Source organism: Neovison vison, chromosome 7 (assembly GCF_020171115.1).
Source record: "Neovison vison isolate M4711 chromosome 7, ASM_NN_V1, whole genome shotgun sequence".
Classification (NCBI taxonomy): domain Eukaryota; kingdom Metazoa; phylum Chordata; class Mammalia; order Carnivora; family Mustelidae; genus Neogale; species Neogale vison.
This window is the reverse complement of record NC_058097.1, coordinates 148,938,171-148,962,530: the sequence shown is the minus strand read 5'-3', so window position 1 is coordinate 148,962,530 and position 24,360 is coordinate 148,938,171. Positions and strand designations below refer to the sequence as shown.

The 24,360-nt window shown below is 37.6% G+C and overlaps 1 protein-coding gene across 1 annotated transcript in view; it reads right to left on the bottom strand.

The window, feature by feature from the left end:
- Positions 1 to 24,360, bottom strand: part of PGM2L1 (phosphoglucomutase 2 like 1) — a 50,742-nt gene continuing 26,382 nt past the window's right edge. The window contains exons 5-14 of the mRNA XM_044258551.1: positions 20,416 to 20,499; positions 13,209 to 13,402; positions 12,100 to 12,289; positions 11,687 to 11,784; positions 10,867 to 11,047; positions 7,932 to 8,025; positions 7,262 to 7,391; positions 6,842 to 7,031; positions 3,329 to 3,462; positions 1 to 1,342 (exon numbers count right to left, since the gene is read on the bottom strand). Coding sequence (XP_044114486.1) covers positions 1,240 to 1,342; positions 3,329 to 3,462; positions 6,842 to 7,031; positions 7,262 to 7,391; positions 7,932 to 8,025; positions 10,867 to 11,047; positions 11,687 to 11,784; positions 12,100 to 12,289; positions 13,209 to 13,402; positions 20,416 to 20,499 — 1,398 coding nt within the window. The 3' untranslated portion in view covers positions 1 to 1,239. The remainder of the gene's footprint in view (positions 1,343 to 3,328; positions 3,463 to 6,841; positions 7,032 to 7,261; positions 7,392 to 7,931; positions 8,026 to 10,866; positions 11,048 to 11,686; positions 11,785 to 12,099; positions 12,290 to 13,208; positions 13,403 to 20,415; positions 20,500 to 24,360) is intronic.

The window sequence follows — 24,360 nt, the reverse complement described above, 5'->3', positions numbered from 1 at the left end:
CATGACTTCAAGCCCCACATTGGGCTCTATGCTGGGCATGGAGCCTACTTGAAAAAAAATATGCAAAAATTTTTTCCACATTGAAAAAGATAAGTTATACTCTTGAGATCAGAAATTCTATAGTAGCCAGCAAGATGTTAGAATAAACTGGACTTTAGTTTTAAAACATGTAGTTTTAACATTTGGTAACATCTAAAATCTGGATATTATATTTCTTAGTAAAATTAGCATTACTTCAGATAAAGGAATAAATCTACTTACAAAAATTTAATTCCAAAGTTAGATTTGTAAATAAATTCAGAGCTCCTTTCTCAGTTCGGATTTTTTTCTCTACCTGAAGGCTGTGATTATTGCACTTAATTCTTACAAGAAGATCCTTAAGCACAGTTACTTTGAATCTGATTTTATTAATATTTTCATTTACATTCATAAGATTTTTAGGAGGGCGAATTGATTTGATATAGAGGGGAAGCACCTACATAGTTTGGTCTGAAATAACTGTCTGAAAATTAACTGACTAAATTATAGTCAATGCAGGAACACTGTTTTAATTCATACCATACCCTGAGAAGGCACTAAGAAATCTGACAAGAACGAAGCCACTAGGAGCATTGCCACTATTGTTTCATGTTCAGTAAACGTCAGAATTTTAAATACATACAATAAATTTACACTGCACCCAGAGCACCTGAAACACATATGGTAACATCTGTTCTAAGCTAGAAATACCCAATTTCAAATACTCTACTTTGTAAGTTAATACCTATGATGTAATAATGATACTTTCCCACACTATGCTGGGAGCAATGCCATTTTCTTGTTAATTTTATAGATTAATTTCCTTAGCTAATTCAACAACTATATAACATTTATCTACCTTTTTAAAAAACCGTGCTATACACAAGTACAATACGGAACTAAGCTTAATCACACTTTAATAAGAAAACTCACTTTTGTATTGTTTTTTTTTTCTGTTAAAGGAAGAACAATGTGTTACTAGAATACTTTTAATGCAATGACATTTGTTCAAGATTATGAAAAAATTTGAATCCTTTCTCTCCAGATCATTTCCTTTCAAACTTATACAGTTTGTTTCATCAGCCCACTGAAAGAAAGAAAATCAAAGTGCAAAGATACTTGACCAGATGAGATAGAGAATGCTAACACGACTTCAATGCATGGAATTCCTGGTTGTTCTCTTCCATGTGCCGGTGCCAAGTCATGGCGTACTGGTGTGCACTAAACAGAACGCCAGATCAGTCCATTTTTACTAGGCTCAAGAAAATTCTCAATCAAAGCTTCAATGAGTTTCCTCAATTCCTCTTCTAGGAAGGCAGTGTCACTGAAGAGAAAGATGGGGAGTTTTGAAATTCTTGATTTTTACCACTTTAAATTTTGTTTAAATTGTTATAATTTTAAAAGGGGATGCTTAAACACTTTGTAAACCAAAAAGAAGTTCACTCCGTTAAAACAAAACAAGACCAAAGTTGGGGGTGGGGGGACAGGAATCACACACAAGAAAACACCATGATCACAAACTTAAGTTGTACGGCATTAAAGGCAGTTCCTTGGTACATGATACATGGATGAGTTTCGGTATACCTAGATTTTTCTCCTTGGTCAGGCAATTTAATGGTCCAGAACACCAATACCAGGCCTTATACTAAAATGGCTTCCTGATACTTTGAAGAATACTCAGTAGATATTATGGGATGATACAGCATGACTCAGATACAGAAGGGGAATGGAACTAAAAAAATGAGATGCTTAAGAAATAAATACACATTTACAAATATGTGCTTCAAAGTCATCACTGCAGTTGACCAAAACATGTCTAGGAAAGCCTCTTTTCAACTGCCTTCATGGTTATTTGTTATTACTTTAATAATCATCCATTATTTTTAACCAAATATAGCATTACCCTAATTTGGTTTCCTTTAAACTCTACTCTGAATGACTTTAGGACATCCTTTTTTTGCCCCCAAAAGAAAATAAAAATCTCTTAAATGCAAAGGTTTAGAGACATACAAAATAATGTACCTTGGAATCTGAAGACAATTCCAAAGCATCTCTTTTCCAAAAATATACTGATCAGTGACAACATTATAGAAGGTACTACTTTTAATAAGTGTAAATAGGCTTTAGAAGGCGGCTGTGCTCACCACTATACCACCAATGCTTAAGTGTAAATGGCCTTTGAATATGTTTATTAAAGTCAATTTAGTGACAATTCAGACTCTTAAAAGGAAATAAATTGGGCAGATTAAGTCAAATCATATTAGATATATGAAATGAATGTTTGAAAATAAATTATTTATTGATCATTTCTTTAGGTTCAGCATAACAGTTAAAGCTCACAGAACCTTCCCAGTAATAAAAATCTACCAAAATCTTGAAATTCAATTCCCAAATGGTCCAACTGCTTTGGAAAACAGTCTGGCAGTTCCCCTGAAGGTCAAACACAGAACTACCATGTGATCCAGCAATTCTCCATCTATATATGGACCCAAGTGAAATGAAAACATGTCCACACAAAAACTTGTGCACAAATGTTTATAGCACTGTTACTTGTAATGGTTAAAATGTGGCAATAACCCAAATGTCCACCACCTGATAAAAGGATTTTTTTTAAAAAAAAGTGTTGTATCTATACAACAGGATATTATTAGGCCAAGAAAACAATTAAAAAAAAAAAGAATTAAGTGCTGATTCATGCTACAACACAGATGAACCTTGAAAACATCATGCGAAGTAGAAGATGCCAGTCACACAGGGCCATACGTTGTATGATTCCATTTATATGAAATGCCCACAATAAGCAAGTTGATAGTGACAGATAGTAGATTGGTGGTTGCCGAGGGCTATATGGAGGGGGGTGGCAAGTGACTGCTAATGGGTATGGGGCTTCTTTTTTTTTTTTAAGATTTTATTTTATTTTTATTTATTTGAGAGAGAGCATGAGCGAGGAGAAGGTCAGAGGGAGAAGCAGACTCCCCATGGAGCTGGGAGCCCGATGTGGGACTCGATCCCGGGACTCCAGGATCACGCCCTGAGCCGGAGGCAGTCGTTTAACCAACTGCGCCACCCAGGCGTCCCGGGTATGGGGCTTCTTTCTGAGGGGATAAAAATGTTCTAACATGGAATGTAGTAAAAAAAAAAATGTGTAGTGATGTTTGCACAACTCTGAATATACTAAAAACCACTTAACTATATGCTTTTAATGGGTAAGCTGTACAGTATGTGAATTTAATCTCAATAGAGAGCCTATACATATATAAATACACAAATCTAAATATATAGTATATATATTTTAAAAGTCAATTCTCACCTCTGCTCAGGGGATGCACACATCTCCGCATAATATTTTATCTTTGGTTCTGTCCCACTTGTCCGAAGAGTAGCGACACAGCCATTTTGAAAAGTAAATGTAATCATTTGGCTGTTTTTACTCACAGGCAGTACCTATGCACAAGGTGAATAATGGCTTAGTTACACTCAGTACCTTTTTCATTTTCAGGAGTTGTAAAATATATTCTACTTATGTGAGGTATCTAAAGGAGTCAAATTCATAGAAACAGGAGTACAAGGTCATTGGTAGGAGGTGGGGGAAGGAGGAAGTGGGGAGTTGTTTAATGGGCATGGAGTCTCAGTTCAGCAAGATGAAAAAGTTCTGGACATCTGCTGCACAATAAGGTAGACAGAGTTAACACCAACGGACTGCATGTGGTAGATTTTGTTATGTATTTTTTACAATTAAAAATTTGTTTTTTAAATTACAAAACACAAAAGATTATATACACAATAATTCATAAATATGCCATTTACTGAACATTTATAATAATACGGCATTGGGTTATATACCTTACACACATGATCTCCAGGCCTCAGCAACAATCTTCCAGAGTAAATATTACTGCCAATTTACTGACATGGCTCAAAAAGAGTAAATGACCTGGTCAAGGTAATCAGCTAAAGTGGCAGAGCGAGAAGTTGGAGCCAGGTCTATGTATCACAGTCCAAACTGCCTCTGCGTTGGCAAAGGGCTTTACAATTTCGAAGCACTTTCACAGACAGTTTATCAATTGTCTCCAAAGCAGACTGCATGTGTCCTAGAGGGCAGGCAAAATAATCCACTGACTGGGGTACAATAAAAGTTTATACTTTTTACCTAAAAGTTAAAAAAGGAGATGAATCTTTACTGACGTTGAACACACGGATTCATACTAGTACTCCCTCTGTGAAGGTATCTTGGGGGAACTGTGGGGGTTGTACTAGGACAGAGGTGGTGCCTTTCAACAGGGGTCTGAGCCTGATCCTTTCTTTGAAACCCCTCCCTCAGTTACAGGTACTGCTACACACCAGTTGCTTAAGACAGAGACCCTTCTCCCCTCTTTTTCACTCACAGACCATCAACTAGCAAGTCTTGTCTATTCTAGTCTTTAACTCAATTTCGTCCAACTCTCTCCACCACTACTGCTAATAGATTTAATCAGGCTCCCATCATCTCTCATCCTGATTCCTGAAACAGCAAAATAACTGAACTTCTGGGAGTTTGCCTCTCTCTAACCCCCATACCGTATGTGCCATTCCTCCTCAAACTCCACACTACAGTGTAGAGAACTCTTGGTGGTTTTTTGGAGGAGAACATGCCTTCCTACCTCCAGACCTAGCACTTGGTGCTTCCTTTGCCTGAATACCCACTGCTCCTCCCTGAATACCCACTGTTCCTCCTACGTCTGGATAACTCTTACTCATACTCAGCTCACAGAAGTCCTCTAGAAGGTCTTCTGTAAGCCTCCCAGATCTGAGCAAGGGTCCTTCCTATGCTCTTCCATGGCACCTTACGCACCCCCGGTCTGTTTCATTTTGTAAAGTAATCCCTGCTTACTTCCATTTCCCCTCTAGCCTCTTGAGTGCAGAACAGTGGCTTTGTCATTGCTCCTTCTCAGTGTGCCTACAAGGGCTTTGATAAATGCCTGTTGAACACACAGAGAGCAATCTGGAGTGTGAAGAAAACACTCAGGAGGTCTTTGACACTATGTGACCGCAGGGGTAAATTAACAATATCTGTAGTACTGCCTTACAAAATTGTTGTAAGCATCTGTGGAGAGCAGACAGAAAAGCACTTTGAATAAGGAATATCTTAAACCTTAAAGGGGGTTAATAGGAAAAAAGCATCACACCAAGAACTACTCCTAAGCACAACATTAGTGAAATAAAAAGAAGCAAAAAATTTGGTTCATCTCATCAAGTAGTTTACAAAGACAGAAAAATAGATACCAACAACTGGGAATGAATATTTGCTGATTAGATGAATAGACATAAAAGGAATATGAGCTATATTCTATGCAAGAAATGACAGATATTCCAAAATATATTATGCCTGTAGCATGTGGGACAACATCAGAACATTATAAGTGGAAATTTAGTCTAATAATCCTAACAATAACCAAATACATATGATTAGCAATTAATGGCATTTATTTATTTTTTTAGAAGATTTTATTTATTTATTTTAATTTTTTTTTAAGATTTTACTTATTTGCCAGAGAGAGAGAGAGAGAGAGAGAGAGAACACACAAGCAGGCAGAGAGGCAAGCAGAGGCAGCGAGAGAGAAGCAGGCTCCCTGCTGAGCAAGGAGCCTGATGTGGGACTTGATCCCAGGACCTTGGAATCATGACCCGAGCGGAAGGCAGACACTTAACCAACAGAGCCACCCAGGTGTCCCTATTTATTTATTTGACAGAGAGAGAGAATGCAAGAGCAGGAACACCAGTAGGGGAAGTTTGAGGGAGAAACAGGCTCCCGACTGAGCAGGGAGCCTGATGCGGGGCTCAATCCCAGGACTCTGGGATCATGACCTGAGCTGAAGGCAGCTGCTTAAGGACAGAGCCACCCAGGTGCCCCAATTTATGGTGTTTAAATATTTGTTGAGCACCTACCACAAAAGCAGGAGCTTTGACAGGCACAGAGGTATGTCAGAAATGGATCTGACATGCACAACACGATGATAACAATAAAATAGAAAGTGATAAATGACAAGAGGAAGGCACAATATATAATGAAACCTCAGGAGGAAGATACCTAATTATGGGACCTGGAGGGTATGTGGAGGAGGTGATATCTGCCTGAAGTCTTAAATAATGGCTAAGGTGTGACCTGCCACAGAGGAAGGAGAGGCAGATTGGGGAAATAGCTTGAACAAAAACAGAGATATTTTTATTATCATTTCTTTAAAGATTTTACTTATTTATTTGAGAGAGAGAGATAGCCAGAGAGAGGAGGGCAGGGGTAGGGGGTTGGTGAGGAGGAAGCAGACTCTCTGCTGAGCAGGGAGCCCTGACTTGACTCTGGTCTCGATCCCAGGACCCTGGGATCATAGCTTAAGCCAAAGGCAGAAAACTAACAAACTGAGCCACCCAGGTGCTCCCAAATACAGAAATTTTTCATAAAAATGTATGCATATAAGAAACTATAAGTTGTCTATTTGGCTGCAGGTGTAGGGACTAAGACTGAAAAGGGAAGTTGCAAATAGGTGTAATGGTGAGCTTTGAAACGACAGGCTTTTAGACTTTGTCTTCAACATCACACATTCTCCTTCTCTCCGTCCCTTTCTCTTTTTGTCTAATTCTCTTTCCCACCTCCCAGGGAGGAGCATACACTTGGGGAGAGAGGAGGACAGGATCAGAGGCAGGGAGCCTGTTAGTGGGATTATAACCGCTCTGAAGAAAAACAATGAATCCTAGTTTCAAGACATTCACAGGCTTGAACTTCCACTATTTTATTATAGTACAAAGTACTACAAATCGTTAAACTTAAAAAAAAAAAGGGGGTACTTACTGATTTCTTATTAGGCTGGCTGCTGTCATAGCCGGTAGTAACATCCCGTATGTGCAATATAGCAAATGTCCCACAGAATTTTGGATATTCTTTTGGAGAATCAAAATTACGAAGCCTTTCAAATATACTTTTGATGGTACTTGGGTCATAACACAAGAAATATGAAGTTTTTGAAATATGATAACCATATCTGCACAAAGATTTAAAGTGTTAAAGTCAGATTTCAGATAACTCTTCAGGAAAGTATAAAGATAAGCCTATTACAGTATTACGTAGAAAGTGGCAGTCTTTACTTCAGTTTTAGAACTTTTTAGAAAGGACTGGCTGTTTTCGAAAACCAAATTTAGAAAGCCAAAAGGAGGGCCCCCAAAATGAGAAGTTTGGCAATTGAAATGAGAAATTCATAATAACAGAACTTACTTTTCATAGACCTTAATCAGCTGCTGTTTCAATGTTATATTCATGGTTTCCAGGTAAGCTGCCATCTCAGCAGCAACTACGGCTGCGCTCACCCCATCTTTATCCAAAACCGAAGTGCCACACAGAAAACCTAAGAATTAAAACACATTTTTTTTTTAGATTTTTATTTATTAGAGAGAGAGAACGAGCACACAGGAGCAGGGAAGAGGAGTGGGGGAGAGGGAGAAGCAGGCTCCCCACTGAGCAGGGAGCCAGGCAAAGGTGGGGCTCGAACCCAGGACCCCGGGATCACGACCGGAGCCAAAGGCAGATGAACGCAGACACTTAACCAACTGAGCCACCCAGGGGCCCCTTAAAACACATTTTTTAAAAAGGGGAAAGCTTAAGCCTAAAATAATTTCAATAGTTTTACATTTCTTCAGAAGAACCAATGAATTTAAGAGCCTACTGACAGATGAAGCCCACTGATACTGAAGGTACTTAGGGTACTTTTAAGGGTCTTCCACCCAACTCCCCCCAACAAAAAGTGCATCTACATATTTCTGAGTTCTCTGTGGTTTTTACAACTCAAAAGATAAAACCAGAAGACAAAATTTCCTCTCCACAGAATTACTACACTTTAAAATATGCTCTCATTCAAATTTCAAAGATTTTAATATTTACTACATACCAATTGACTCCTCAAATGCAAAAAGGACTTCTTTCCCATTTTCCAGGAGGTCTTTTATCCTACTTCCAATCCATTTAAAACCTGGTAATGTTTCCTGAAATGAAGAGAAGGCCATTCTAAGTAAGTGACTCCTCACAGACATATAGAGAGAAAGGCCTCTCACTAAATCCATGTAACACTTTCATAGTGATCTTCTCTAATGGCTTTTGGCCCACACAAATTTATACCATACTAAGCACATAGCCAGGAAGTGCTCAGATTCATATTGCCACGACTGATAACCTACTATTTATTGAGCACAGAAATAGCTGACTTACACCAAATAGAATCCAACATCTGTAAATGGGGATCCAGACAGTCACAGAGTAACATAAATACATATATTATGATTATCTACTATTTATCAAGCATCATTAGCAGGTGCTTTATATCATTGTCTCTTTTAATGCTCATAAAAACTCTGTTGCTGAAACACAGGTTCAGAGACTCAGTGAGTTTGCCCAAGACTATGCTGTACATAAGAGATGGAGCCAGGATTCACCTACACTGCTTCTCAGAAAGTGTCTTTGGGTCTGTATTATAAGTACAATATAAGAGAACCTATGAAGCTTGTGATTTAGTCCCCCTTGGGTTTTTAATGATGTACTTTCATCATTATCACAGCGCATGCTTAAACCAGGTGTCCCTTACCATAACACCATGGAGCAAATAAAACCAAGAAAGTTACTAAGCCCTTCTTTTTTTGTTTTTGTTTTTTTATAAACATATAATGTATTTTTAGCCCCAGGGGTACAGGTCTATGAATTGCCAGGTGAACACACTTCACAGCACTCACCATAGCACATACCCTCCAGCCCTTCTTTGTAATTAGGTCCGAGGACTTTTCATCTTATGAGCTATTGTTCACTTTAAAGACATGAGCTGTTGTAGAGTCAACAGAAAGAGCATGTAATAGACACTGACTCTACAACTCACCATTAGTAACTTAATGATTCCCAATTTACCTCTCTACTTCCTCAGTGGGAAAAAAACAAAGCTAAAACCTTTGCTGCCATCCCCAGAACCAACAAAAAACACAAGGAAGCAAATTTATAATACTGGTCTTTAGAATCATGTTCTCTTTTGTGCTCATTATACATTATTTTTGCCATAAATATTAATGAGGAAAATGTTAACATTACCATAATTCAAAATCTTAGGCTTGAATAAATTTTCAATTTCTGTTCTTTAGCAATTTGTTGTTGTTGTTTTTAAGATTTTATTTATTTATCTGACACACACAGAGAGAGAAAGAGCGTACAAGTAGGCAGAGAAGCAGGCAGAGAGAGAAGGAAGCAGGCTCCCCACTGAGCAGAGAGCCTGGTGCAGGGCTTGATTCCACGACCCTGAGATCATGACCTGAGCCAATGGCAGAAGCTTAACCCACTGCGCCACCTAAGCACCCCTATTGTTTTTTTTAAGTAGGCTCTGTGCTGGATGTGGAGCCCAACACAGGGCTTGAACTCACAACTGTGAGATCAAGACCTGAGCTGAGATCAAGAGTTGGATGCTTAATGGACTGAGTCACCCAGGCACTCTGGTATTTGTATTTTTTTTTAAGCCTGAGATTGAAAGTTCTATTTCATTAAAACAGATATAGTTGTTTTTTTTTTTAATTCAGCCAATTAGTGTTAAGACCTATAGTTTGGCTGTGGCGCAAGAAAAATGCCCAGAGGTGACATCTGCACTGATATTTGACAAAGATGATGGAGGAAAGGAAATTTAATTGGCATCAATCCCAGAAGCTATAGAAATTGTTAGCTTAACTCTCTAAGGCTCACAAAAGTTAATGATCTGTGCTGAGAGAGAGTTATTTCTTGTTTTTTTGGATATAGAATCATTAGGTCTTAACTTATAATTTAGAAGACTAAATTTCTTTTTTTTTTTTTAAAGATTTTATTTATTTATTTGACAGAGAGAGATCACTAGTAGGCAGAGAGGCAGGTAGAGAGAGAAGGAGGAGGAAGCAGGCTCCCTGCTGAGCAGAGAGCCCGATGCGGGACTCGATCCCAGGACCCCGAGATCATGACCTGAGCCGAAGGCAGCGGCTTAACCCACTGAGCCACCCAGGCGCCCTCTTTTTTTTTTTTTTTTAAAGACTTTATTTATTTATTTGACAGACAGAGAGCACAAGTAGGCAGGGAGGCAGGCAGAGAGAGAGAGAGGAGGAAGCAGGTTTCCCGCTGAGCAGAGAGCCCGATGCGGGGATCAATCCCAGGACCCTGGGATCATGACCTGAGCCGAAGGCAGAGGCTTTAACCCTCTGAGCCACCCAGGCGCCCCAAAGACTAAGTTTCTTAAGACTGAACTTGAAGAGCCTAAATAATGGTCGTGATTATTTTTTGGAATGGAATGGATTATTTTTTGGAATGGAGTTTATGTTACTGATGAGGTCACTAGGTGCCAGATTTTCTTAGTATGAAAACCAGATTTTGGGGTGCCTGGGTGGCTCAGTGGATTAAAGCCTCTGCCTTCGGCTCAGGTCATGATCCCAGGGTCCTGGGATCGATCCCCGCATCAGGCTCTCTGCTCTGTGGGGAGCCTGCTTCTTTCTCTCTCTCTGCCTGCCTCTCTTTGCCTACTTGTAATCTCTGTCTGTCAAATGAATAAATGAAATCTTTAAAAAAACAAACAAACAGATTTTGTTGTATGGAATAATAAGCATTAATGCAATTTTTAAAGAATATCTTATCTCAGTTCCAGAAATTCCCATACTGGATGGATGGACTTGACTCAAGGTGTCTAAACTGTCACAAGATTAAGCAAGTGTTAACATAATTAGAAAAAAGGGGAGGATTTTAAATCAAATCAATACAAGTTACTTTTGGTGGGGAGGTGGCTTTAATGTATAGAAATTGATTTAGAAAAGTAGCACGCAGATATTCTCTGTTCTTACTTCAAAATGAAATCCTTCTTTAAGTGCAATTGCCTTCAAAATTTTGGAAGAGACTGTGGTGGCTAACATATAAACATTCTTCACATCAGCATTTCTTGATGTATTTTTCTTCCAGCAGTCAAACATCCACCACCCAAACAAAGCTGCCAACTCATTCCCTGTGAAAACTTTCCAGTGACCACTGTAGAGAGAACGAAGATTCAAGTCAAGACTTTTATAACTTCTCATTAAAATTTCTTAACACTTAGACATATAAATTACCATCCTTCATGTATGAAAATCCAAAATAATAATAGGATTATTTCTAGCTCACCATGGGTGAATTTAGGGTAGAAATGGCAACAATGTATGTTGAAAAATTATTACACTGTAACTTTTGTTCTCTTACTTAATCTAAGAAAAGTTATAATAGGATGTCCTATCTATATAAGGACATTTGTCACAACATATAAGGGCAAAAATACACTGCAATCCAAAGGACCAAGATTAGAAAATGGTTATATTGATAAAGCAATCTGTTGGGATATCATGTCATTTTATAATATTTTAAACAATATTTAAGGACTGAAAAAAGTGTTCACGGTACAATATCAAATGGGAAACAAGATATAAAAAATATATGTAGCATGATAATAATTTTATAAAAACAAATATGTCTTAAGGAAATGTCAAAATATATACCTAGGGGTTATCTTTGGATAGTGGACTTAACAGGAGATTTATTTTATTTTTTTATTATTTTGAATGAGCCTGTAAGACTTAAAATCAAAACCTCTTTTTCAAAGCTTAAGCTTTTAATTAAATAACAGGCTTTACTTACTTCTCCTGAAGTTCTGCCACTGCTAGCCGGTCTGCGTCAGGATCTGTGGCTAGCACAATTCGGGCATTTTCTTTCTCTGCCAGTCTCAAAGAAAGTTCCTGAAATAATAAGCCAAATCACCAGATTGTATTCCAGATGTTAAATTCAATGTTAATACTCCTACTTGTAGGCACTATGTTAGTTGACGTCATTTTAGAATGAATACAGTTTGACTAAATTTAGTAAATAAGCCTAGAAGTAGGGATATCCACCAAAGAGATTTCAAATAAAACAGAATATATAGCTCCAATAGAAATTAAATTATGTCAATGAAGGTGGTTTCAGCCTTTGTAAGTAATCTTTGAATTGTCAATGAGTTCTATTTGATGAAGTTTAATACACTAATAATAATTTAAATAAAGGAAAAAAAATACCAGCACAGATTCTCCTTCTTCAGGATTTGGGCATTTAACGGTAGAAAAGTCTGGATCAGGATCTTTTTGTTCTGGTACTGGAATTGGAGGCTTAAAACCAAACACCTGAAAAGCCAACTGCACATAGTCATGTCCAACCCCATGGAAAGATGTATGTACAAATTTCAAGGTGGTCTTTGAGTTTAATTCCCTGTAAAGGAAAAGAGTTATTCAGTTGATATCATAAAACTTGGTACTTGTGGTAAAATTAAAATCAGCTATAGAGAAGAAGCTAAAATCTATTTTTTTGGATGAAGAAAAGATACTCAGCAAGCCAGCGGCTTTCTAGCAATAGCATTAGCTATTTATGGAATAGTTATGAAAATAAGGAAATAAGGCAAAATCAAATTTTAGAGAAAATTTCCTAATCTCGTATAGAGAATACATATATTTAGCTATAACTTTAACAGTGTTATTAGTAATTAATATACTATACAATTAGTAATTTATAATATACTAATATACCCTATATATATATCCTATATATATATACCCTAATATACTATACAATTAGTAATTAATATACTATACAATTCATCTATTTAAAGTGTGCAATTCAATTCAGTTTCACTATATTCATAGATTCTTCATCCATTACCATAATCAATTTTAGAAAATTCTCACTATTGCCAAAAGAAACTCTACCCCAGAGCCACCATCCCCTAACATTCCCATTCTTCCTAGCCATAGGCAATCACTAATATACCCTCTGTCTGTTTCTGTCTCTATAGATTTGCCTTCTCTGGACATTTTATATAAATGGAATCATATAATATGTGGTCTTTTGTGACTGGCTTCTATCATTGAGCATGTTTGCAAAGTTTATCCGTTGTGGTTTGTATCAGTATTTCTTTTTATTGCTGAATAATGTTTCATTGTATAGATATAGCACAGTTTATTTATCCATTCATCAGTTGATGGATATTTGGGTTATTTCCACCATTTAACTATGGTGAATGGTACGATTTAGCTATCTTTTTAATATAATGAACAGTCAACACATCTTTATCCCTGTTTCTTTATTTGTTAATCTTATGTGGTAATGTTATCCCTGTATTTCCATTGGATACCTGTGAAAACATATCTTTTTAAGATCTTCCATGTATCTCCTGCAAATGTCCTGCAGAGGATCTCTCTTCAGTGGGCTGGTATCCACTAAATTATCATTCCAGGAACCATTCCAAGGTTCCACACATTCTTCTATACATTTCAGAATTTCTTTATCATGAGGAGATGTGATCTGAGCACCAGTTTCCCAATAAACCTAGATGATAGGTAAATACAGCTATAAGTAGTTGAAATGTTGGCCAGATATTTTTAGCTACAGTAGAGATATTTGGCTTTACATAGAAGTGTTCCAAGTTAATTAAGTAGAAAATATCAACATGGGACTAATTTAATACCAAAGGATGTCCATGATAATGATTCTACAGGGACTCTTCAATAAAGTGATAATGTTTTATTTTCATTTTTAGAAGTGTACTTTAATAAGAGTACAATTAAAATAAAATCAGGGCATCATTATGACAACATATTAATATGCATATGCCATAGTAACCAATCATACTCTTAGATTTATAACTATATACTAAAGATAATCTAAGAAATCATAGATATCCATAAAATTTCATACTATAAAATTTTAGCATTAAGTAGTTCTGTAATAAAGAAGAAATTATTTTTCAGATATAAATTAAAGTAGAATACATGTCATATCAGACAGTGTCTATATCAGGAAATATAATTAGCATGTTAATTATTATATATACATTTCAGTATATGTGTTTTCAGTACTTAATGAATGAAAATACATTTCATTAAGCTATCAGTTTGCCAAGTATTTCAACCAACAAGACATTAGGAACAGTTAACAACAACAACAACAAAAATCAATAAAGTGTATTTCTAGAATTCATAGGATCTCAAATTTAGAAGACATTTTGCTTAGAGAATATCCATAATGACTTCTACCAAATATATGACAGGACTACCCTCTTCTGCCTCCTGAATGAAGGAAAGAAGAATACATTTGAATATGTACTATGTACTAAGCTCTGTGTCAAACAAGATGGTAGACAAGATGACCTGAAAATTCTCACTCTATAAACATTTTGAAATGTTAGCTAATGTTAGAAAAGCATTATCTAAAATGCATAGGTCAGTTCATAAGAAGAAAAGGGAAAACTCCAGGCAGTGGGAAAAAAGGAAAACCAAAGTGATATAAGGTTGTGGAGCTGATGCTGTGACTGCCTGGAGTTTGGGAACTGTCTATTTATTTGGTTTTTGAGTTGGAATACTCATGTGGAAGGTAGGAAATTGGAGACCTGAGACTCCCCCCATCCCCGATCAGTGGAAATACAGAATAGAAGTCCTGCCATTATTACAGAAAGGTATTGAGGAAGGATGTGTGTTCTGGGGTATTTTTAAAAACTTTCAAATCTGAGATCTCAGTTAATATAGAAATTGCTCCCAGTCAGTGAAACTCCTGGTTCCTGCAGAAATTAAAAAACAGGGGCGCCTGGGTGGCTCAGTGGGTTAAAGCCTCTGCCTTCAGCTCAGGTCACGATCCCAGGGTCCTGGGATCAAGCCCCGCATCGGCTCCCTGCTCACCAGGGAGCCTGCTTCCTCCTCTCCCTCTGCCTGCCTCTCTGCCTACTTGTGATCTCTGTCTGTCAAATAAATAAATAAAGTCTTAAAAAAAAAAGAGAAATTAAAAAACAAAACAAAACCAATAACTGCTCTGAGTGATGTTCCCACATCCCAAGCCACAAAAAAGATTCTATCCATAGGCCCTGAAGGTTCACCATGAAAATTTATAAAACATGAGAAAAAACTCCTAGCCTTTGTCCTTGCCCATTTCTTCTTGCCTTTGTATATGGATGTGATGCCTAGAGGTATAACCATTCTATGATGTTCACACTTGAAGGAAAGGCCAAAAAAACTGCAGAGATGCCAGGTGCAACAACACTGAGCTACAGAATCCCGCTAGTAGCCATGTACCTTGGACTTAACTTCATGTATGAGAAATAAATTCCTATCAGCTTAAACTGACAGAAAAACTCATAAGTTTTCCAAATCTGTAGCAGAAAGTATCCCTATCTGATATAGTAACAGAAAAATCCATGCAACAAAATATATCCATGAACAAACTTTAAAAGAAATATTTGAAAGAGGTCCATAGTGCTCAGTTGGTTAGGTGTTTGACTCTTGATTTCAGCTCAGATTATGATCTCAGGGTCTTTTTTTTTTTTTTAAGATTTTATTTATTTATTTGACAGAGAGAGATCACAAGTAGGCAGAGAGGCAGGCAGAGAGATAGGAAGGGAAGCAGGCTCCCTGCTGAGCAGAGAGCCTGACGCGGGACTCGATCCCAGGACCCTGAGATCATGACCTGAGCCAAAGGCAGTGGCTTAACCCACTGAGCCACCCAGGCGCCCCTGATCTCAGGGTCTTGAGATGGAGCCCTGCCTTGGGCTCCACACTGAGCATGGAGCCTGTTTAGTATTCTCTCTCCCTCTCCCTCTGGCCCTCCCTCCCAATCCCGTTTTTTCCCTCTTTTAAAAAAAAAATTCTTAAAATATGAAAGACCTATTAAAAAATATTTAAAATGTTACTAAAGTATATAATAGAAGCTTTGAAAGAACAGAAAGATACACCCTGTTCATGAATGAAGAGACTCAATAAATATTATAAACATGTTGAAGCTTCCTAAATTAATCTACAAATGAAATATGATACCAATAAAAATACCAAAATAACCTTTTCCCCAAAATGGAAAAAATATAATAATATCATGCATGGAAAAATATAAATAAAGTCATGATATTGGGGGAAATATCTGCAAAATATTGAGGTATTTTGATGATAGGGTATATTTGATGACCAAGAGCTACTTTTTATATATAAAGAGTTCCCACAAATCACTAAGAAAAAGAGCAATAATCAAAGAGAAAAATGAACAAAACCTTTAACAGACATCTCAGGAAAGGGAAAACAAATCTAATGCAAATAAATGAAAAGATGGTCTACCTTACTCCTAAAATAGGTGCAGATTAAACATAACACTCATCTATCTGATTGGCAAAGACCAAAATGATAATATGGGAAGTACGGGATAAAGACCCTTTTACACTGTTAGGGAGAGTAGCAGTTGGTACAACCACCTCAAAGAAAGAGTGACAAGTTTTCTTTCACACTGCTTTGACTCAAAAGTTTCACTTCTAGAAATTTATGATATAGATGAACAATGCCATAGAAATACAATGTAAGCCACAAATGCAAGCCACTTACATAATTTTAAAGTTTTTAGTAACCACATTAAGATAAAAAGAAACAGGCGTAATTAATAGTAATATACTTCATATAGCCCAATATATCCAAAATATTATCATTTCAACATATAATCAATACAAAATTAATGAAATATTTTATTCTTTTTTCATAGTAAGTCTTTGAAATCTGGCGCATATTTTATACTTTCAGCACACCTCAATTCAGACTAGTCATAGTTTAAATGTTCAATAGCCATAGGTGGCTAGTGGCTACAATTTTGGACAGTGCAGCAGATGAAAAAAATACAAGCAACAGCTAACATTTATTGAGCACTGGGCATTTTTCCTGCAATATCTCCTTTAATCCTCACTCCCACTCTATGACCTTGGTTCTATTATTATCCCTAGTTTGCAGATGGGGAAACTAAAGCACAGAGAAATGAGCCTCTGAGTTGCACAGACAGGTTTTATTTCTTTATTTTTTAAAGATTTTATTTATTTATTTGAGAGGGGAGAGATTTTATTTATTTATTTGAGAGAGAGAGAAGCAGGCTCCCCACTGAGCAGGGAGCCCAATGCATGGCTTGATCCTGGGATCCTGGGATCATGATCTGAGCCAAAGGCAGACACTTAACTTACTGAGCCACCCAAGTATCCTACAGTCAGGTTTTAAACCCAACCCAAAGTTCTAACTACTATTCCATACTGATTATATAAATCTACTTACACATATGAACAAAGACATGTAGAAGAACACTCTTTGTAGCACTGTTTATAAATAGCAGAAGATTAGAAACAAATGAACTGTTCACCAACAGAGGATTGCTTAAATAAATCAGGATTGTGTGGAACCTGGGTGGTTTGGTCTGTTAAACATTCCACTCTTCATTTTGGCTCAGATCACGATCTCAGGGTCATGAGATTGAGCTCCAGGTTGGGCTCCATGCTCAGCATGGAGTCTGCATGAGTGAGATTCTTTCTCTCTCCCTCTCCCATTGTCCCTCCCCCAACCCATGTGTTCTCTTCCCCACTGAGCAGGAAGCCTGCTTCTCCCTCTTCCTCTACTCTTCTCTGCCCTTCTGTTCTCTCTCTCTCAAATAAGTAAGTAAAATCTTTAAAAAAATAAATAAGGGACGCCTGGGTGGCTCAGTTGGTTGGACGATTGCCTTCGGCTCAGGGCGTGATCCTGAAGTCCCGGGATCAAGTCCCACATCGGGCTCACAGCTCCATGGGGAGTCTGCTTCGCTCTCTGACCTTCTCCTCGCTCATGCTCTCTCTCACTGTCTCTCTCTCTCAAATAAATAAATAAAATCTTTAAAAAATAAATAAATAAAATACAATAAACCAGGATTTGTTATATAGACTTTTTTTTTTAATTTTATTTATTTATTTGACAGAGAGAAATCACAAGTAGACAGAGAGGCAGGCAGAGAGAGAGAGGGAAGCAGGCTCCCTGCTGAGCAGAGAGCCCGATGCGGGACTCGATCCCAGGACTCTGAGATCATGACCTGAGCCGAAGGCAGCGGCTTAACCCCTGAGCCACCCAGGTGCCCCTGTTATATAGACTTTTAAAGATGAATGAGGCAGACCTATCTCCCTATCAATTGACTAAGAGAATGATCTCTAAGATTGTTTCATACTGTTGTGTGAAAAAAGCAAGGTACAGAACACTCCATATAGTACTCTGCTATTTACGGGGGGAAAATGTGGGAGTGAGAGTGACAAATACACATATGATTACACGTGCTGGGGGGAAACTAAAACCAGAAACTGTATTTGGTTCTGAAAAGGGGTATAGGGCTTTTATGGGGTATGGGGAGAGATACTTTTTATGTTTAGCTTTATACACTGTTTAACTTTTATCCTTTTTAACTTGTGCGTATATTTTAAGAAAAAAAAAAAACATTTGAGGCTTTCCTATGTGACAAATATGTTCACTAGCAATGAACATCAAAACAGACCAAGTCCCTTCACCCATGAGTTTATATTGGGGAACAGGGTTGGAGAAGGTCAAACAACTCAATAAAGAAAACAATTCATTTTCAAGAAAACAGATCATCAGACAGCGATAAGCTCTGTGAAGGAAATAAACAAGATGATGAGAAAATCATTGAGGGAAGCCACTTCAGATAAGGTGGCCTGGGAAGGTCTCTTCAAGGAAATAACATCTGGGCAGGAACCTGAAGGATAAAAATAAGCAAATCTGCAAGATGAAGGCAAGAGCAATGCAAGCAAAGCCGAAACCATTTACAAAGGCTCAGAGATGCGAGAGGGCTTGGTATACTGGCAGACAAAGGAACAGGAAGAAGTGGGAGTGTGACTAGAACACAGTGAGCACAGAAGAGGAATGAATGAAATTAGGTTGGAGAGGTAGGCAGGATTCTGTAAACCCCAAGGTAAGGAGCTTGGATTTTATTTGGAGAATGAGAAGTCACTGGAGAATTTTAAGCAGGGAAGTAACATGACCTGTTCATATTTTCAAAGATCATCCGGCTGCATGGTGGAAAATGGATTTTAGGGAGAACAATGGGAGCGGGGAAGAGACCAGCCATGATGCTGTAGCTCTGATAGAAGATAACCATGTTTTAGAATGGTGGAGGTAGAAGTGAGCAGAAGCAAACATATTCCAACATACATTTTAGATGTAGAATTTGTAAAACCTGTTAGTGAGTGAAATGTTAGGAGTGAAGGGAAAGTAGTAATCAAGAATGATTTTTGTTTTTTGTTTGGGTGAGTGTTAGTGTCCATCTACAGAGATGGGGAAGAATGGGAAAGGAACACATTGGGGCATGTATGTGAGAGGCTGTAGGGGAAATTAAGACCTCTATTCTAGAGACACTAATTCTGAAATATCTGTTAGACATCCTAATGGATTTAGGAGTCTCATCTGATGTCAGAGGAGAGATCTGGGTTCTCAGCTCTCTTCAACAGTTGACTTCTTCTTTCTTGCAATTCTCTTCTTCTCCCTTTGGTTTTGATGGCACTAATCTCTTCTGGTCTTTCTCCTATCTACTGCACTTCTTTCTTCCTTCCCTTAAAGTTGGTATTCCCTAGGGATCTCTCTTGGGCTTGTTTTTTACTATATACTATCTCTGGGCCACATATCCAAGTAAAAGACTTCCAAATACCCTTACATCTTACATGTCCTAATATATATCATGACCCCCAAATCTGTAACTTTAGCTTAGATTTCTCCCCCAGGCAATAGATCTATATATCCAGTTGCCTACAGGATGTTGCTACATGGTTGACTTACAAATACCTCAAACATAGTATGTCCCCAACTGAATTAATCATGCTTCTTCTTTGCCTCTGTGCATGGTAACAATACCCATTTAGCTAGCCAGGGCCCAAATCTCAAATTAGTATTAAATCTTCTTTTCCCCAGTAAAACAGAGCTCACTGTACCTGAAGACTTCCCATACAAAAAGAAAAACAAATATAAGGTCATGTACTCATCACCCAGGAACCCCAGACACTGGCTCAAAAATGTGCTGTATCCTCTCTTGCCAGTCTTCACCCTTCTCCACCCTGCTTTCTGCCATGGAAGCTGACACATCACATGGATCCTTTGTCCCAGTATAAGACTGGAGGGAAAGGAGAGTAAGATCAAGTTTCTCTTGCTCTCCTCCTGCCAACTCTCATTCATTCTTTAAGTTCTCAGTACAATATGACTTTGTTTCTAAAATGGTAGATGGGGTGGATTTGGGGATAGGATGGGGATATCAAAGGCAGGAATATACTAGAGACAAAAAGACCACTGAAGAGATTTTCATAGTCATACACATTGAGAAGTAATAAAGGTCATTAGGGAAAAACATCCTTTGAGGGCTGGCCTTCATGTTTTTATCTGCCTGTCCCCAACATCTAAGCCTGCTCCTCGGCAATGAGAATATACTCAGCATATATTATTTTTAAAAATCAAAATCTAAATAAATAAATAAACAAATAAACAGATCAAATAAGAACTGTGAAATAAGCAAATATCCGGAGTCCCAGGTTTTACCTTGTATCCATTGTCTTCTTTGCGGTTGTGAGAAGCAGTAATCATCACACCTGCAACTGCTTTGAGCTCCTGGACTGCATATGGCTGAAAAAACAGTAATGTCATAATTCCATTTTGCTTTCCAGCTACTTACACATTTGATATAAGAATAACCTTGATTAAGTAACAGGAGAAGGCATTAAGACATAAACAGCAGGGGCGCCTGGGTGGCTCAGTGGGTTAAGCCGCTGCCTTCGGCTCAGGTCATGATCTCGGGGTCCTGGGATCGAGTCCCACATCGGGCCCTCTGCTCGGCAGGGAGCCTGCTTCCTCCTCTCTCTCTCTCTGCCTCTCTGCCTACTTGTGATTTCTCTCTGTCAAATAAATAAATAAAATCCTTAAAAAAAAAAGACATAAACAGCCTATGACTTCAACAATCAACTCCAGATACAATGGCTGGGATATAGCTAAAGCCATCTAACTATTAGGTCGCCAGTAGCCACTTGGATGTTAGACTGAATGGCTTTTTCCTCCTAGTCTAATTTACCTTAGCCCTATAAACTTTTCTTTTCTTTTTTTTAATTTAACAGATATTTAATTAACACTTACTATATGCCAAACTCTGGAAATATGAATTATGAAAGTAATCTTAAAAATGTTAGTGTTGGGAGTTCATTTAGGAATCACCTAATCTATCACATTTTACACATTATAAAATCATAAGGGAGAAGATTCAAGGGTAGAATAATATAGGCCTACTGACTTCCAATTTGAAGATCTTTATATATATTCCATGACCCTTATAACATATACAGGTCAAATCACCATCTTCTCTCCCAAAGTTAATTTCCAGGTTAGATTTCTCTTTTTCTCTGTAGTAGTTACCATTTGTCAGCCTAGAATATCCCTTCTACCATCACTTCTAATTTCTCTTCTCCTGGCCATAGGGAACAAAAGATCCAGGTCTGACCAGAGTAATTTATTCCCCTGATGATATGATTCAGAGACTGGCTCATAACCACCCAAGCCTGGTCCGAGTCCTTCCTCAAGATGTTTCTTCTGCAGCTAGTCAAAGAGAATTGCCAAGGAGGATTGCTAAAAATATCTTCCCTACATATTAGAGTAAATCTACCTGTAATGAGAGAGGAAGGCTAACATACCGGAATTGATGGTATTTGGAATTGGCAACCCAATGGCAGAATCCTACAGACATGGTCTAGATTTCTGAACCCTTCCTGTTTTCTGTCATTCGTTAGAGCGAATTGTTTAGTGATTCTTTCACTTCTTTGAACGACTCATTATATTGCCAGTGAATCACTAGAATGGTTTACAGAGATGTTATCTATTTCTCAAATATTTGGGAAAACTGGCTCAATAAAATTATCTGGACCTGCCATTTTTAATTTGAGAAGACTAAAAAAAAAAAAAATACCAGTTGAATTTCTTTAATGGTTATAAGTCTCTTCAGGTTTTCTATTTATTAGTTTTGATGTATCAATTATTCTAGGAAATTGGCTAATTTCATCTAAGCCCTCACATTTATTTGCATTATGTTCAGAATACTGTGGTTTTCTTAATCTCTAGTATATATATTATGCTCCCTTTTAATTTGTCGTATCTTTTTTTCTTGAGCATCTTTGCGAAAGTTTTGTCCATTTTTATTAGTCTCTTCAGAGAGTCAACTTCTGCTTTTATTCATACCCTGTTTTAAAAATATTTCTGTTTAATTGATTTTTTTCCTCAGACCTTCACTATTTTCTTTCTTTTATTTTATTTAGATTTAATCTGTTTTGACTATAACATACTAAGCTCTTTATTTTTTCATCCTCCCTTTTTCTAATATGTTCATTAAGGCTATATATTTCCCTTGAAGTAGGGCTTTAGTTATAGTCCATAATTTTTGTTATTTACTATTTTCATTGTGGCTCAGTTTCAAATACAGGTAGTCCTTGCTTTGCACAGTTCCAAAACACATTAATTTCTGATACCATATTTTAATTAAATAACACCCAACAATATAGTCAACAACAGCACAATTTCCCAACAATGCATTCAAATTTCAGTTACCATGGTATATTAACTGTGAGAAACCATATCAAGTGCAAACTTGCTAGCTCTTCAGTCCATAAACAATATGTATATAAGAGATCCGTCATGACCAGTGACCAATCACGTCACTCTGTTAAAGTCTGCCAGTGACCTGTGCATCTATTATCAGCTCTCAACAGACAGCAAAGCATGTAGTTGTGTTGCCTACTTAACTCCATGGGATAGTTTGCAAAAATGGATAACTGAAAGAAGGAACTGGCCAAGAAAGATTAGAGGGTAGAAAAAGAACAAAAAGTGACAACAATGGAAGGGAAATTTAAATCAAATATAAGTGGAATTACAGAAGAAAATAGCTGGGAATGATGACATTGCTGTCATTCAAGAGACTCTCAATGTGCAACCAGATGAGCTTAGTGTAGGTGAACATATGGATATAAGTGAGGAATGTGCTTGTGACGAAAAGGATGAAGATGTCCTGGGGGAAGTGATATTGGCAAAAAACCCCTTCACATTAAAGGAACTCTCAGAGAAAAATCACAACATTGAAAGTACAACGGAGGGCGCCTGGGTGGCTCAGTGGGTTAAGCCACTGCCTTCGGCTCAGGTCATGGTCTCAGGGTCCTGGGATCGAGTCCCACATCAGGCTCTCTGCTCGGCAGGGAGCCTGCTTCCTCCTCTCTCTCTGCCTGCCTCTCCATCTACTTGTGATCTCTCTCTGTCAAATAAATAAATAAAATCTTAAAAAAAAAAAAAAAGTACAATGGATATACTATGGGAAACTGATCCAAACTTATAAAGGAATGTGACAATTCACCGAGAAATAGAAAGGATGCTCACTCCTATTAAGTTATACAATAAGAAGCACATGTTGTTCATACTTTCTTTACCTATCTACCTATCTAGCCCAACATGTGGCTCAAACCCATGACCCAAAGATCAAGAGTTGCACGTTCTTCCAACTGAGCCAGTTAGATGCCCCTGTCCTCTTCATACTCTTGATAAAATTTTTTTTACCAAGAAATAAAACACTTTATTCTCAATGTTTTTAATGTTTTAATTTCAGTGTACTACATAAGTATTAATTTTACTATTTTTTTCTTTTCCTTACATTTTTAACCAAGAATAGGGTATTCTTAATGTTTGGACAAAAAACTTTAAAGTTTGCAGAACAGTTGTAATTCTCCCTTTGATTATTAAGGATCACTGTGCATGGTTTCAGCTGATAGTTATCTTTACAGTCCTACAATATCATGCAAAGCAAGGACTGCCTGTAGTTTCTAATCTTCATTAATGTATCTTCCTTAACCCAGGAATTATGTTTTAAAAATTCCAAACACATGGGGTTTTATGAGTTTCTTATCTCTGATCTCATTGTGTTGAGGTCCAGAACTACGGCTTGATAAGCAGTTCTCTGGTATTTACTGAAATTTCCTTTTTTACCCTGCTTGATAAAAATGAATATCCTGGACGCCTGGGTGGCTCAGTTGGTTGGACGACTACCTATGGCTCAGGTCATGATCCTGGAGTCCCGGGATCGAGTCCCACATCGGGCTCCCAGCTCCACAGGGAGTCTGCTTCTCTCTCTGACCTTCTCCTTGCTCATGCTCTCTCTCACTGTCTCTCTCTCAAATAAATAAATAAAATCTTTTTTAAAAAAATGAATATCCTACCATTACTAAATACAGTGTTTACAAACACACACACACACACACACACACACACACACACACACACACACACTCAGATCAAGCATGCTAATAGTGTGTCCAAATCTCTCCTCAGCCATTTTAATCTGCCTGATAAGCCAGTTTCTGGAAGAAGAGTATTAAAATATCAGACCATGACTGTGGACTTGTCATCTTGTTATAGATCAAATTCTTTGGTGGGTCAACACACGCTTGTTCAGTGAAAATAAAC